We start from the raw sequence: 12049 nt of genomic DNA on the forward strand, positions 1-12049 counted from the left end.
CAAAGTCACCGACGTTGGATCCAATTGCAGGCTTCGTGATTTCGGCGATTTGCGAGCTCGAACGGAACGCCATTCAACTGGCCCTCGGCAGTTTCTACCCGACTCTGCTGCTCAGCGGTATGTCGCGCTATCGAACGCCAACGCATTCGTGCCGACTCGTCCACGATCGCTTACGATTATTGTGGTCTGCGTTCGCAGGTGTGATCTGGCCGGTGGAAGGGATGCCGACGATACTGCGATACCTGTCGCAAGGCCTACCTCTGACCATGGCAACGACAGCGCTGCGTTCGATGCTGACCCGTGGCTGGACAATCGACGAACCGGACGTGTACAGCGGCTTCATCTCGACGATCGCCTGGATCGTCGTTTTCCTCACGATAAGCATGCTCGTGCTCAAGTTCAAACGCGGATAAGCGAGCGCCTTTCTTTAAGCCACCTGTACAGTTTTTCTTCTTCGGATCATTGTTGTTTCCCGTCTCCTCTCGCGGGTCCAAATCGACAGCTCAGGCGAAAACGCTGCTTACGAGGAGAGATGCGAGATGGTTCTAAGCTCTTTGGAAAGCTCGCGGTTATTGGCCCGTTGCTTTTAATTTGGAAAAATACTCGCTCGTGCTTGTTTCTCTGCTATTTTGAACACGCGTCGCTGTTGTTGTTGCTGTCGTTGTGCCGTCGTTCTCGGCAAAAAGAGAAACAAAAAGTTTGAGTACGTTTTTCTTCTCTTTTTTGTCGCGCAACCTCCGAAAGACGACCAAAGTCGTGGAGTCCATCTTTCCAAATTAAAAGGCAGCGCGCGATCCGCCAAGGCGAGAGCACATCACGAAGTCTCGGCGATGAGCCAGCGTTATTTTTTTATACGTATATAAATATAAAGAAAATAATTTTTAATAATCGTGGTGCCTGTAAAATTTTCTTTCAAAGAAAGCTGTGTGACTGTGTGCCGCAAACCGCGTTGCAGTTTGATTTTGTTTGTCGATTGTAAAAAAGGAAATTAGAGATAGTTCTCTTGTGCGCGCGTGCGTGAGTGAGTTACACTTATATACGAAATATTAGGTTGCATCCTTGATCCGTCGCAACGCCCTCGGCTGTTCGATTTCTCAATTGTTTTAATCGCCTTCTGGGTTTTGCTCGTTTTTTGCTGCGCGAGCGATTGTCGACGCGTGCCTCTTTGTCTTCGATCTAATTGTCACTTTCGCGCATCAGCGATCGTTGTTTGTATGTCCGAGGAGAAAAGAAAGAGAACGCCAAAGTTCATCCCTCAACGAATGAAAAAGTTCACGTTTTATTCCGAGTCACTGAGCGTGTCGCACACGTTGCAATCCCTCCTTTGTTGCGGGATGACTCCATGGCGACACGTAGTCTTGAGTGCTAATATTAATTATTTCTTTTTTTTATTTAAAAAGTCTTTTAGGAATACGGCAAGGATTCTTAATCATACTTGTAAATGGAATTGGTAGAATAGATTATTTTTATTATTATATCCCGAACATTTGTTAGTGTTTGATTGTGTATTGGTTTCGTCGATAATGTATGCTTGTTTTTTTAAAAAAAAAAGAACGAAATACATCGCGAAGCCGACCGCGCACATATCAATCGAGTTTTTATACGTGCATTATACATATTCAATCACAACAGCGCGCGAGCCAACCTCGATAACTAGATGGAAAATTTATTGGCGAAACTTAGAGAAACGCAAGAAAAGATCACTTTGTACTTGATAAAGATTCGATTTGCGCATCGTGAAATTCATCTGGTGATACGCGACGAGCAGCAAATTTATGCGTCTCGCAAGTTGGTACGTGAAAAAAAGAAAATCTGTTGTTAAGTGTATATAGAGGCACAATACGGTTGCACATCTTTTGATGGTGCACACAACGAACGCAAAAAGTGATCCCACTGATGCCTTGATTATTCGATCATTATCGTTCTTTTCGTTATCGAAAAGTACCTCCGTGTTTCGCCGACGCCGCGCGGCGACAGAGACGTAATGAACGAAGGAGAAATGAGTTTTTAGAACGAAAAGAAAAAATCAATTTTTTCTCCTGCAGTGCAATCGTCTTGCGCTGGGACAAAGGTGAAAATTGTAATTTAGATGTATCTTATTTCTCTCTTTTTTTTATAAACTGTTTTTAAATGTTAGATGGTTAGCTGTAGGACGATCTACTTGCCCATGACTTAAGTGTATGTTTTATTATTTAACTTGTAATAATAACAATCTTGAAAATCCAAGCTTCTGACATTGTTATTCTCGAAAACCAATCATTGCTCAATTGTTTCTTAATAAAACGTATAAAAATAGCCTTTATTGTTTGGCAAAAAAACATTAGAAAAAACAAACAAACAATCATTTACAGTATCATTGTAACAGACGCTGCGCTTTTGAATATTCATCAACGTCAAATAGCATCTTCCCGTTGACGATTCGCATTTACAAGGGAAACGACATTGACGACGTTTCTTCTGTCGCTTTTTTTCGTGCCTCATTGACTATGAGATTGGTGTCTACGAGTTTGTGCTAAATTCTGCATTTCCAGTCAAATTCCCGCAGTCTTCAATTTGTACTTTTCGTCTTCAACAAACCATTGTTTGTTTTCTTCAACTTGCTGCTTCCAGTACTCTGAAATTTTTTACGTCGTAAACATTTACTTTAATCATTTATGTCTGTACATGACATTTTTCGATAAGCATGTAATATAACAATTATTTGATATTGATCCATTAAAATTTAGAATCATACCATCGATAAATGTCATCAAGTGCATCCGTGACAATTTTAAATAAATACTTTAAGTAAACAAGTTTACGTAACCACAAAATAATAGTGTACACTGCGATATTTAAGTCAATAGTAATCATCCACCTAGACAGCAAGAATTGTTTCCAAAATTTTGCCAAAATGTTGCGGAAATGATTTTTGAAACGTGCAAATGTCCACCTTTGTTTAAAGCCAAATATTGCAAAAATGTTTTAGAAATTCTGCCCAAGTGTTTCAAAAAGATTTTCAAACATATATACGGTATCAATAATAGAAAAACTGGCTTCAGCAACATTTTGGCAACATTTGGCTTCAAGCAAAGGTGTACGTTTCGGAAACAGTTGTGCAACATTTTTGTCGGCTGCCGGAAAAGTTGTAACATTTTTGAATCCATGCTTTCTGGCTGGGCAAGTAAAATGGTTTCCCCTGCCGACAGACAGCCATTCTTCGATGCAAGTACGCGAAGCAACATCCCGTCGCATCCGCGTTCTATCTCTGACTGGCAACTCTGTTATCTTAACGAACGTTCGCACGTAAATTACACAAAAGGTATAAAACGACGCTTACTTTTCAACGTCTCGTAATTGCTATCCGTGCCGCCGAGTTCAGCAGGCAAAATACTCGGCGTGATTTTCTTCAGCAGCGACTTGCCGTCGGACGTGTGCACGTGTATTCGATCCTTGAGCTTCTTGGTCATGAACTGCCGGAAGATGTTGAGCACCACGTTCACGTGCGCGGGCGCGTTGACGTAATCCAGCGAGCGAACGCGATTCGGGTAGCTCTGCCAGGCGCCGACCAGACGCTTCACCACCGTGGGGGTCACCTGGAGTGCGTGCGCCAGCTGCACACCGGCCATGTCGTGGAGCGCCACGATGCCGTAAATCGACGAGTGCACATGCTCGCGAGCTGCCAGGTCCAAGACCATCATGCCAGCCTGCGAAGTATTCCGCTGTGGTTATTATTATCATAATTATTATTATTGCCGTCGCTTCGTGGATCGAACAATCGACGAATCGCCGGGGCACTCGAGCAGGAAGCCGACTCACCTTGAGCACGTCGGACTGCTTGTGCTTCCTGGGATCGTGAGCGGCGACGCGAATGACCACGACCAGCCTGCCGTCCTCGTCCACCTTCCTCAACGGCAGAAGCACTCTGGGCGGGGAAAGAGCAAGCACGCGCTCGTTAGCACTCGTAACCGGCGCGAAAATCATGTCCAAACAGTTACCCAAGCTCGAGAAGCTCCTGAATTTCGGGCAGGTGCGGATCGCGATTGGAAAACCATTCCGGCAGGAGGCTGCGCTGCTCGTGGAACAGCCGCAGCTTCTGCTTGGCGCGCTCCACGTCGAACTTGCTGCCGCGCAGGAAGCGCACGATGAAGAATTCGTCTGCAACGTTGCGCCGAGCATTATCATTTCCGCCGATCCGAGTGCTCTCCTCCTACTCCGAGCCGCGGCAGGAGCGATCCACCGACGACGACTCTCACTCCGCGAGTGGAACTTCCCGTGTCCGGGGCGCAACTACGGTCAGACCGCGCCAAAAGCCATCCCCTGATCGACGAGAGCGCGCGACTCACCAGTCCTCGAATGAATCTCGTCGTGGCCGATCAGCCAACTCCTGAGCTCCTCGATCTTCTTCTCCCTTTCGCCAGGAATCTCGTTCAGGTGAACGGCAGCGAAGTCCCTGTGCTCTTGAGTCAACTCGCTCGTCGTCGTCATTGCGACTCCGCCGACTTTGTCGCTTGGCTTGTGCGGACGGCGGTGCAGGCTCGCCGTGACAGACGCGCTCAGCTGATCGGCGCCGCAGACACTGTAGCTGCTGCGTGCCGCTGCTGAGCAGGCGCAGCTTGACAGCCGAAGGCAGGGCCGTAAGTGCGATTTACCGGGACCCCGCTGCTTTTACTTCGACGCGAGCAAACTTGGTCGCGATTACGGGCTTTGGGATTTTCTGAGATTTTCTCTGGCTCCGTTCTCCATTACGTACGTAGATTCCTTCGTTGTACGCTGCGAAACGCTGCATTTTCTTTTCCCTCGTCAGCTTTGTGAAATTTTTTGCACTCGTGAAGCAAGTCCAACGAGTGAATTCTTCGTATTCAAGTGATATCCGCATACCGCGCCATTCAATATACCAATTTTTTTCACGATAAAAAATTACAGACTAAGACGTAGCGCGTCATCGCGTATCCGCGTTTATCTTCAATTTAATTCTCATTTTTCCGAGAAAGTTAGACCCCGTTAGACCGCACGGTCTTGCTGTATTTTAGAAAGGAGCTACTACCAATAGATATTCCTCCTCGTTTCGTCACTCTCTCTCTCTCTCTCTCTCTCTCTCTCTGTATATGTGACTGCAGCGCTTGCACTAATCAAACAAGCGGACAAACTATGTCATCGGCGTTCCACGTGCTCGAGCCAAGTAAAAGTCTTATCTCTTGTGATATTTGGCCCCTCCGGGTCAGCGTCACTTTGTCGATCACAGATTTCGATTACAATTAAGCCCGGAAATCGATATTCAGAGCTACACCGAATTCAAAAACCCTTGTGAAGAACGGTAAATTTGTTTGATCGTCGGAAAAATTAGCAATTGCTTCCGCCGTTCTACCTGGTACGTTTGAGCGATTTGAGTCGAAGACTCGGTTAATCGAATCATCTTATAAATAAATTCGAATGTCCGCAATTAGCGGACTAGCTAGTGTGGCCGGCGCCAGATCAAGTACTCGATCGACTGCCATTCGCGGCGTTGCGACTGAAAATGACGTTTCGCAGGCGCGAAAATGAGACAAACAGCAACAGCAATGTTATAGTTGAGGTGTAAACACTATATATTTAGAGATACACAGTGTCGCAAACATAACGTAACAACTGCTACGCGTCCATGAGCGTTCTAGGAAAAATGTAGAAAACAGGAGCTGTGATTAGTCGAGCGGGGTCCTCAGTATATTAAAAACCGAATAGGACACCTTCAAAATCTACCAAAGTCAGCGTATTATTCACTTTTCGCTCGTGCATTTGGTCGGCGAACCGTGCATACTTACGCCGATGTACGACTCGAGAGACAGCACAATGAAGTGACCGCAATAAATGACTATTGGTCTCGAGGCTCTCAATATTACTAGTGCGAGATCTCTGCACGCGCCGCTGCTCAGCGAAGTCCAGGTTGTGGCGTAAACGGAGTCTCGGAAGTGGCTGCTCTGCGGTGTACACAAACGATCGTCAACATTGCCTCGTGCGATTTCCCATTCCGCGGCTTCGCCTTTACCTCGAACATTATCTCGTTGCCGAACCAACAGTAGACGAGGAATTCGGTTAGCACGCATATCAGGTAGAAGAAGCACATCAAGAATTCCATGTTCATCTGCTGCCTCGTCGACAATTGATAAACGCTCACGGACACTACGATCGAGCTGAGGCAAAATTGCTGTAATATCACCGACTTGAAGATGTCGTTGAAGGTTTCGGCGAAACTAAAAACGTTACGGTTGCTTGATTAAGGGCCGGCGATCGACGGAGATGTTTTGCGATCCGAAGCTCAAGGTACTTCCCGATGAGCTTGGGGCAGAAAGCAATGGGCGCCCGAACGAACCTAAATATGAAAAGGTGATGCCGAACGTTTTCCTTCATGACGCTTGTCTCGTAATCGCGAATCAGTCGTTGCGGCGCACCCGACGAGCGCAGTCTCCCGAGCATCTCCGGCAGCTTGTGGAACCTGTGACTCAGAAGCTCGAACTGAGCGCAAGCTAGAAATAGAAAGCCGTTGATCATTATGGTACAGCCGACCGCACTGGTTCCAACGATTACAATGCCCAGTGACTGATGAACGTACGTTATCGAGTAAGACAACATCGACTCGGTCCGATAGGGCAGCCAAACTTTCAGCGGTAAAGTTTGACTGCTCGATGATGGCAGTAATGGCAGGGCGACTAGATTCAACATGGTGACGTTCACGAGGCACGTGCATGCTACCGTAATCGACCTGTTCGCGGTTCATTGTTTAAGAACGTCTTTTGTTGACAAATTTACGTTCTAATTAGAGATGTGTGAGTGTGTTTTTTTTAATATATTAGGTAGATATTCAATTGGCAAATCTTTCGATTCTAAGTTGAAACTTCTAGAATGTTCACATGCGACCATTGAATCAAAGACACGTCTGTCAGAACTTTTATTGAGAAATAACCAATCTTTTTTTTTTTCATTCAATTTTTTTGCTGACCTTCGTTACCCCGTTACGACAATAATATTTTCTTGTAACGCTGTCTATCTGCCTTTAATTTCTTTTTTAATGTGCGATTAATTTTATCGCTTGCACTGCTGCAAGGGTAGAAAAAGTGCCATTGAGAAAAGTGTTAAAATTGATGCAAACGAAATTTCATTAGGTTCAGCTGCGATATCGAGAGGTGTATTTGTAAATAAAAAAAGAACAACAGAAAACAAAACTACGACCTGATAGTCTCGTCATATCTCGTCTGAATAGCGAGCTCCTCTTCGTTCCGCGGCAAGCAGCATTTGCTCAACAATGAATCGGCCAAGTCAATGATCCTCTGCCTATTGGCGATCACGAAGAAGAGCTTGTGCAGCCCGGAGATGCCCGTCGGTATCAAAAACATTCTGTCGCTAAGTTGCTCCCAAGTTTTGGCAGTCAGGAGATAGCCGAGCATCGACAAGTGCGTCACGAGGAACAGTCCGATGCAGGCGAGCGAGAACAGCACGTAAGCGCACTTTTTCCACGGTTTAACCCAGTCAACTGGCTGCCAGATCCCCGTAATGCTAAGCAATTTGAACGGCAGCTGCAGCACGTGCATACTCGGGAGCTTCTGCCAAGAACGACGCCTTTATTCGACATCCGCTTGATGCCTTGAAAAGGAAAAGCACAACGAAACACCTCGGCGAAGATAATTTCTTTTTTTCGCTCTATAGCCGCTTTTGTTCGCGCGGAGAGGTACACGGGCGAACGGACGTGATATTCCATGCAAAATACCGGACGCAATTTTCCCCGTTCGCGGGACTTGAAGAGCGCGGTTTCTTTCTTTATCTTGGTGAATGTTTGATGAGCACCTATCCGGGAGGAGAGGCCAGCTTCTGCGTCATCAGTTCTCCATCGACAATCGCCAGAGTTACTTATAGGATTCAGTAGATTTTATGCCTTTTACGCGATTTATGTATGAATTGAAAGAATAAAAGGAACGGCCTCAATTGTACGTTAAATTTGTCTGGAATAATAAGTCGAGCCTATACGAAAGAATCCAGACATGTGAAAATAAAAGAGCTGAAAAGGAAATATCGATAAAAAATGAATATCAGGATAATGAAGATATTGTTTTGCGTAATAATGACAAATTGTTTTGAAATATTCCTAGGTATAAATAAATCGAGGCTTTCATTGCTGTGCACCGCATAAATTATTTATTTCAAAATATTAACTGTAGGGTAATGTTCATGGTAAATAATGATTGATATGCGAAAATTAATATTCAAATATAATCACAATCTCAAAATGTAACGTACACTGTAATTATAACAAGAGCGATGAACGTAATATTAACTAAATAACAGACGCACAAAGTAAGTACGAAACATTTCGATCGGCATTAAAAGGAATTTCTATGAAGGCATTAGGCGATACGTTGGTGCACGTTTCTACGTCATAAATCACATCTCAAAATTACATCTTCGGAAAATGGGTCGAAAAGCTATATAATTGATTGAGTATCGTAGATTTTCAGTGCACACGCGGATTTCCCTCAAAGGCACTCTGCGTCAAGTCTCTTGGTTCCTTTCGTACGAAAAAAAAAAAGAAGCTACTGCTATCTCATACTACTTGAACAAGCGAAAAGAAACACTTAAAATTCATCGTTCAGCGTATCTTTATGCAGCTTGATTTGGCTTGAGTGATGGGATACTTGCGCTGCAATTTGCCGCTCATGATTTCCGTGAGACGCTTGAAGAGTATAAAGTTGTCGTGAGCAATTTGCGCTTGACGCTCGCGCTCAAGCTGAGTCCTCTTGGCATCGTAACGAACGTGCGGACGGCGATCCGGTGTCTTCATGTTCACCGTTGACGTCGCTTCCCGCACCTGCAATTGTTCGTTACTAAATTACAGTCTTATCAGTTGAACATTTGTCTTTCAGGAGTGATTTCCGATTTCGCTCGGATTTCTTTTTATATTTTATCACTTGTAACTTTACGTAGATCAAATTAACTCAATATATTTGCCTTCGTCGATTCGTGCATTTTGGAAATGAAAAATATCAACTCGGAGAATGCATAAAAATGTTATAAAAAAATCTTTTTTTATACGTTATGGAAGTAAATCGTAATCGTAAGATTTAGTTTCATCAATTTACGCTGGGATATCAAGACAATTCGAAAAATAAGATGAAAATAATAGATGATATACTCTAAGTACAGTCGTAAAAACCAAACAAATGTTATTGAGAGAAACAGATTGTTCAATTGTCAAATATTCCAGATTCCAAAACGCATATCTATGATTTATATATAGAAAATCGTAATACTCAATTCTTGCAGATTTTAGCTGAAACAGCTGTGCTCTGGCACCTCGATACTAATACAAGGAATCCAAGAAAATTATAATTGCAAAAAGCAAGGGACCAGCTGAAAATACATTCGTTAAAAGGTCATTTAAAATCATCAGTTCCGAAGTTTAGGTAAAATTCGAATAACGATAATGAACGTACAGGTGAACTGCAATGCGAAACATATTCAAAATCAACGAAATAATCTCAAGCTGTTATAATTTGAACCGAGGTGTGAACAAGAAAAGCAAAGTAGCTGTATTATCGATTCGGGGTACGTAAACACAACCAGTACCCCAGTTCGTGCACGATTCGTACGACAGATGGCACAGCGATTTAACTCAGCTTGTTGCTTTAGCGTTCGAACGTTAATGTTACTCTTTGGCGTTAGCTCCCTCGACACCTTCTCTAAGCGATCGGCTACATTTGCAGCTGTGCGACGAGCCTGCGATCACTGCCAAATCGACATCCATGCCAACGGTCGATCTACGAAGCCACAATCGATCTATATATCCAGCGGGCTGGACGCAACGGCGCTGCGCGACACTCACCCTGGAGCGATGCTGCTCGAACGAGCGATGCTCCCAGCTGCAGACGGCGGATTTGCACTTGCGCGAATCGCCAAAGGCGCTTTTGCTTTGGCGCGTCGCCGACATGGTCTTTCGCGGGCGAACGTCGAGTGAACGTGGGCAGTCCGTTTCGACTTTCGGTTTGTTCGATAAGCGTATCGCCGATGGCAACGCGCTAAGCGACGTCGTCGCGTATAATCGCACAATTCTCGCGTATATATGTATGCGCACACACGCGCACACGTACTTTTTCCTACATAAGCTGTAGGCTTCGATGAGGCCCAATTTTATGAGGAGTCCATCATTGCTTTTCAACCGCTGTGAAAGTGCAAGTCAGAATCTAAGATTGGGCAAAATTTGTGTGTCGACAACGGCAGCCGCAACGCGCTGTTCCTGGATTACTTTTATTCATTCATCAGATTACTCGGCTTCAAAAAATAATTTTACAATTTTCAATAGTCTACATATATAATCTTGATGCGAATTCCGAAATCACTCTACGCTGTATTTTCGATAGAAAAAAAAATGACATACGGTCATGAAAAGGGGAATGATTTATTCTCGTCATTCGCCCTCGCACTGATTTATCTGTATACTAAGCTTCAAACAATATGTTCGCAACAGCCATGAAGCCAATGGCTTTCTTATAAAATTAGAAAGCATTCGGTTACTCGGTCATTTTTGTAAATCACGTAGAAGTGGATTCTTCGCAGCAATATACCCCGTTAAAGCTTGGAGCAAAGTCGACCCATCGGTTTAAATTGGTTTGTATAGCTATGGAAGGGCAGGGGGGATTCTTAATTGTCAAATTCGATACTCACAATTCTAGAACTCACACTTATCATTCATATCATTTGTGTATAATAGAAATAATATTATATAACTTTCACGCCTAGAGGATTAATGCAGTTTTACGCTTGCACATAGATAATATTACAAGAAATATAAAACTACAATTGTAAGAGACAGGAGATCAATCATAAATACATTCGGTAGAAATTAGTTATGAGAGGAAGATACCGTTATCTACTGAGCGAAAGATGTTTTTCATGATTTTCTCTTAAACAAATTAATCAAGATACAAATTTGTCGGGGCATTCATTGTTTATAAACAAAGTGCGTCGAGCTCATATTTTGATAAAATAATTCCGTGATCGAAACTAAATAAAGAAAAAATACATTCGCAGTAATATGAAACTTTCGTCCTTCCTGTCTCATTTTTATTAAAATAAAAGTTGAACGCGCTCTGTAGATACACAATAAATGTCTTCAAACAGTTTTAACTTAATTCGTTTATTTGAAAGCAAACATTGAAAAACGTCTTGAACTCAGTCGATAACATCACTGAACCTTAAATTAAATATTGAACTTGAATTCTAGGTTTGAAATTTTATATTAGCAAGATTGAATAATTGCAATGTTATGAACATACAGGTAAACTACAATATAAAATATGTATGAAATAAGTCAATTAGATGAAAATAATTTCAAACTGTTTAAATTTGACTCAATACCTGAAAAAGAAAATGAAAGCAACTGTATTATGGACTCGGGGTACGTACGTATTCGGTACCTTTAGCTCTTATACCATTCCTATAGATGTCACTACCATATTTCTAGGCTTATTACTTTAGTATTCAACATCAATATTATGAACCCTTGCCCTCTCAACAATATCTCCGAACTTCCAGTCATTTTTAATATAACAAATATATAATATAATCAATAAAAAATAAAATTCATCCATTTAATCAACTTGAAAAAAATGTGCAACAATGCTTAATGACACTCACCCTCGAACGAGCAATGTTCCCACCTGCGGCGGCGGAATTGCACTTGGCGATCTAACATTTGCGTCACCGACATATCTTTCACGCAAACGTCAAACAAACCTAAAGAGCCTGTTTCGACTTATTGTGTAATACATCGCTACCGATGGCAAACAATGTCGTTGGATATAGCAGAATTTTTGTGATAGTAAGACTAACTCTTGGAGACAATTGGTAAGACTAATTGGTAACCGACAAATTAAGTTCAATTCATATTTAGTCTCTGTTGTGAAGTAATAGCAGCTGTAAATTGTCTAAACGCAGCCATTGCGCTTGGGACACACCAAGGATAACTTATATTTACTATGGTTCTTTCGAGCAACCAATGCGTTTCTACGTGATTGGAAACTTTGATACAACATATTACAATTTC

At 42.9% G+C, this 12049-nt stretch overlaps 4 protein-coding genes across 14 annotated transcripts in view; 1 reads left to right on the top strand and 3 right to left on the bottom strand.

The window, feature by feature from the left end:
- Nucleotides 1–1391, top strand: part of LOC131670961 (ABC transporter G family member 23) — a 31738-nt gene extending 30347 nt beyond the window's left edge. For all 6 annotated transcript variants that reach the window (XM_058947019.1, XM_058947018.1, XM_058947024.1 and 3 more), the window contains 2 exons: nt 31–117; nt 199–1391. In XM_058947019.1, coding sequence (XP_058803002.1) covers nt 31–117; nt 199–413 — 302 coding nt within the window. In that variant the 3' untranslated portion in view covers nt 414–1391. The remainder of the gene's footprint in view (nt 1–30; nt 118–198) is intronic.
- A 140-nt stretch (nt 1392–1531) lies between these two features.
- Nucleotides 1532–4967, bottom strand: LOC131670963 (retinol-binding protein pinta-like). Its single transcript, XM_058947031.1, has 5 exons — nt 4326–4967; nt 3978–4137; nt 3799–3904; nt 3320–3686; nt 1532–2614 (listed from the first exon to the last, which is right to left on the bottom strand). Exons 1-5 carry the CDS (start codon nt 4465–4467, stop codon nt 2532–2534), a joined length of 858 nt encoding a protein of 285 aa, XP_058803014.1. The 5' UTR covers nt 4468–4967; the 3' UTR covers nt 1532–2531.
- Nucleotides 4968–5086: 119 nt separating this feature from the next.
- Nucleotides 5087–7564, bottom strand: LOC131670962 (odorant receptor Or1-like). Of its 6 annotated transcripts, none has more exons than XM_058947026.1 (5): nt 7186–7564; nt 6329–6718; nt 6005–6209; nt 5781–5931; nt 5087–5629 (listed from the first exon to the last, which is right to left on the bottom strand). In XM_058947026.1, the coding sequence occupies exons 1-5, from the start codon at nt 7542–7544 to the stop codon at nt 5544–5546; spliced, it is 1191 nt and encodes a 396-aa protein (XP_058803009.1). In that variant the 5' UTR covers nt 7545–7564; the 3' UTR covers nt 5087–5543. The 6 variants fall into 6 exon arrangements, 5 of the variants coding, with proteins under 5 accessions (XP_058803009.1, XP_058803010.1, XP_058803012.1 ...); XM_058947027.1 differs by having other exon boundaries at nt 5781–5936; XR_009302494.1 differs by having other exon boundaries at nt 5516–5714; nt 5781–5936; nt 6012–6209.
- Nucleotides 7565–8353: 789 nt separating this feature from the next.
- On the bottom strand, nt 8354–9962 carry LOC131670964 (uncharacterized). The gene is made up of 2 exons (XM_058947032.1): nt 9830–9962; nt 8354–8815 (listed from the first exon to the last, which is right to left on the bottom strand). The coding sequence occupies exons 1-2, from the start codon at nt 9932–9934 to the stop codon at nt 8597–8599; spliced, it is 324 nt and encodes a 107-aa protein (XP_058803015.1). The 5' UTR covers nt 9935–9962; the 3' UTR covers nt 8354–8596.
- Between the last annotated feature and the right edge of the window lie 2087 nt (nt 9963–12049).

The sequence above is a fragment of the Phymastichus coffea genome, unplaced genomic scaffold, assembly GCF_024137745.1.
Source record: "Phymastichus coffea isolate CEN01 unplaced genomic scaffold, Cenicafe_Pcof_1.1 PCOF00117, whole genome shotgun sequence".
NCBI classification, from domain to species: domain Eukaryota; kingdom Metazoa; phylum Arthropoda; class Insecta; order Hymenoptera; family Eulophidae; genus Phymastichus; species Phymastichus coffea.

What these genes read in the sequence shown, in the direction of transcription:
- LOC131670963 (XM_058947031.1), bottom strand. Translation starts at nt 4,467, where the DNA reads ATGACGACGACGAGCGAGTTGACTCAAGAGCACAGGGACTTCGCTGCC. An exon ending in CAGGAGCTTCTCGAGCTTGG is followed by an intron (nt 3,905 to 3,977) that starts GTAACTGTTTGG and finishes TTCCCCGCCCAG; the next exon opens with AGTGCTTCTGCCGTTGAGGA. An exon ending in CAATTACGAGACGTTGAAAA is followed by an intron (nt 2,615 to 3,319) that starts GTAAGCGTCGTT and finishes AAAAAATTTCAG; the next exon opens with AGTACTGGAAGCAGCAAGTT.
- LOC131670962 (XM_058947025.1), bottom strand. Translation starts at nt 7,544, where the DNA reads ATGCACGTGCTGCAGCTGCCGTTCAAATTGCTTAGCATTACGGGGATC. An exon ending in CATCACCTTTTCATATTTAG is followed by an intron (nt 6,210 to 6,328) that starts GTTCGTTCGGGC and finishes TAACGTTTTTAG; the next exon opens with TTTCGCCGAAACCTTCAACG. An exon ending in GCAACGAGATAATGTTCGAG is followed by an intron (nt 5,932 to 6,004) that starts GTAAAGGCGAAG and finishes ACCGCAGAGCAG; the next exon opens with CCACTTCCGAGACTCCGTTT.
- LOC131670964 (XM_058947032.1), bottom strand. Translation starts at nt 9,934, where the DNA reads ATGTCGGCGACGCGCCAAAGCAAAAGCGCCTTTGGCGATTCGCGCAAG. An exon ending in TCGAGCAGCATCGCTCCAGG is followed by an intron (nt 8,816 to 9,829) that starts GTGAGTGTCGCG and finishes GAACAATTGCAG; the next exon opens with GTGCGGGAAGCGACGTCAAC.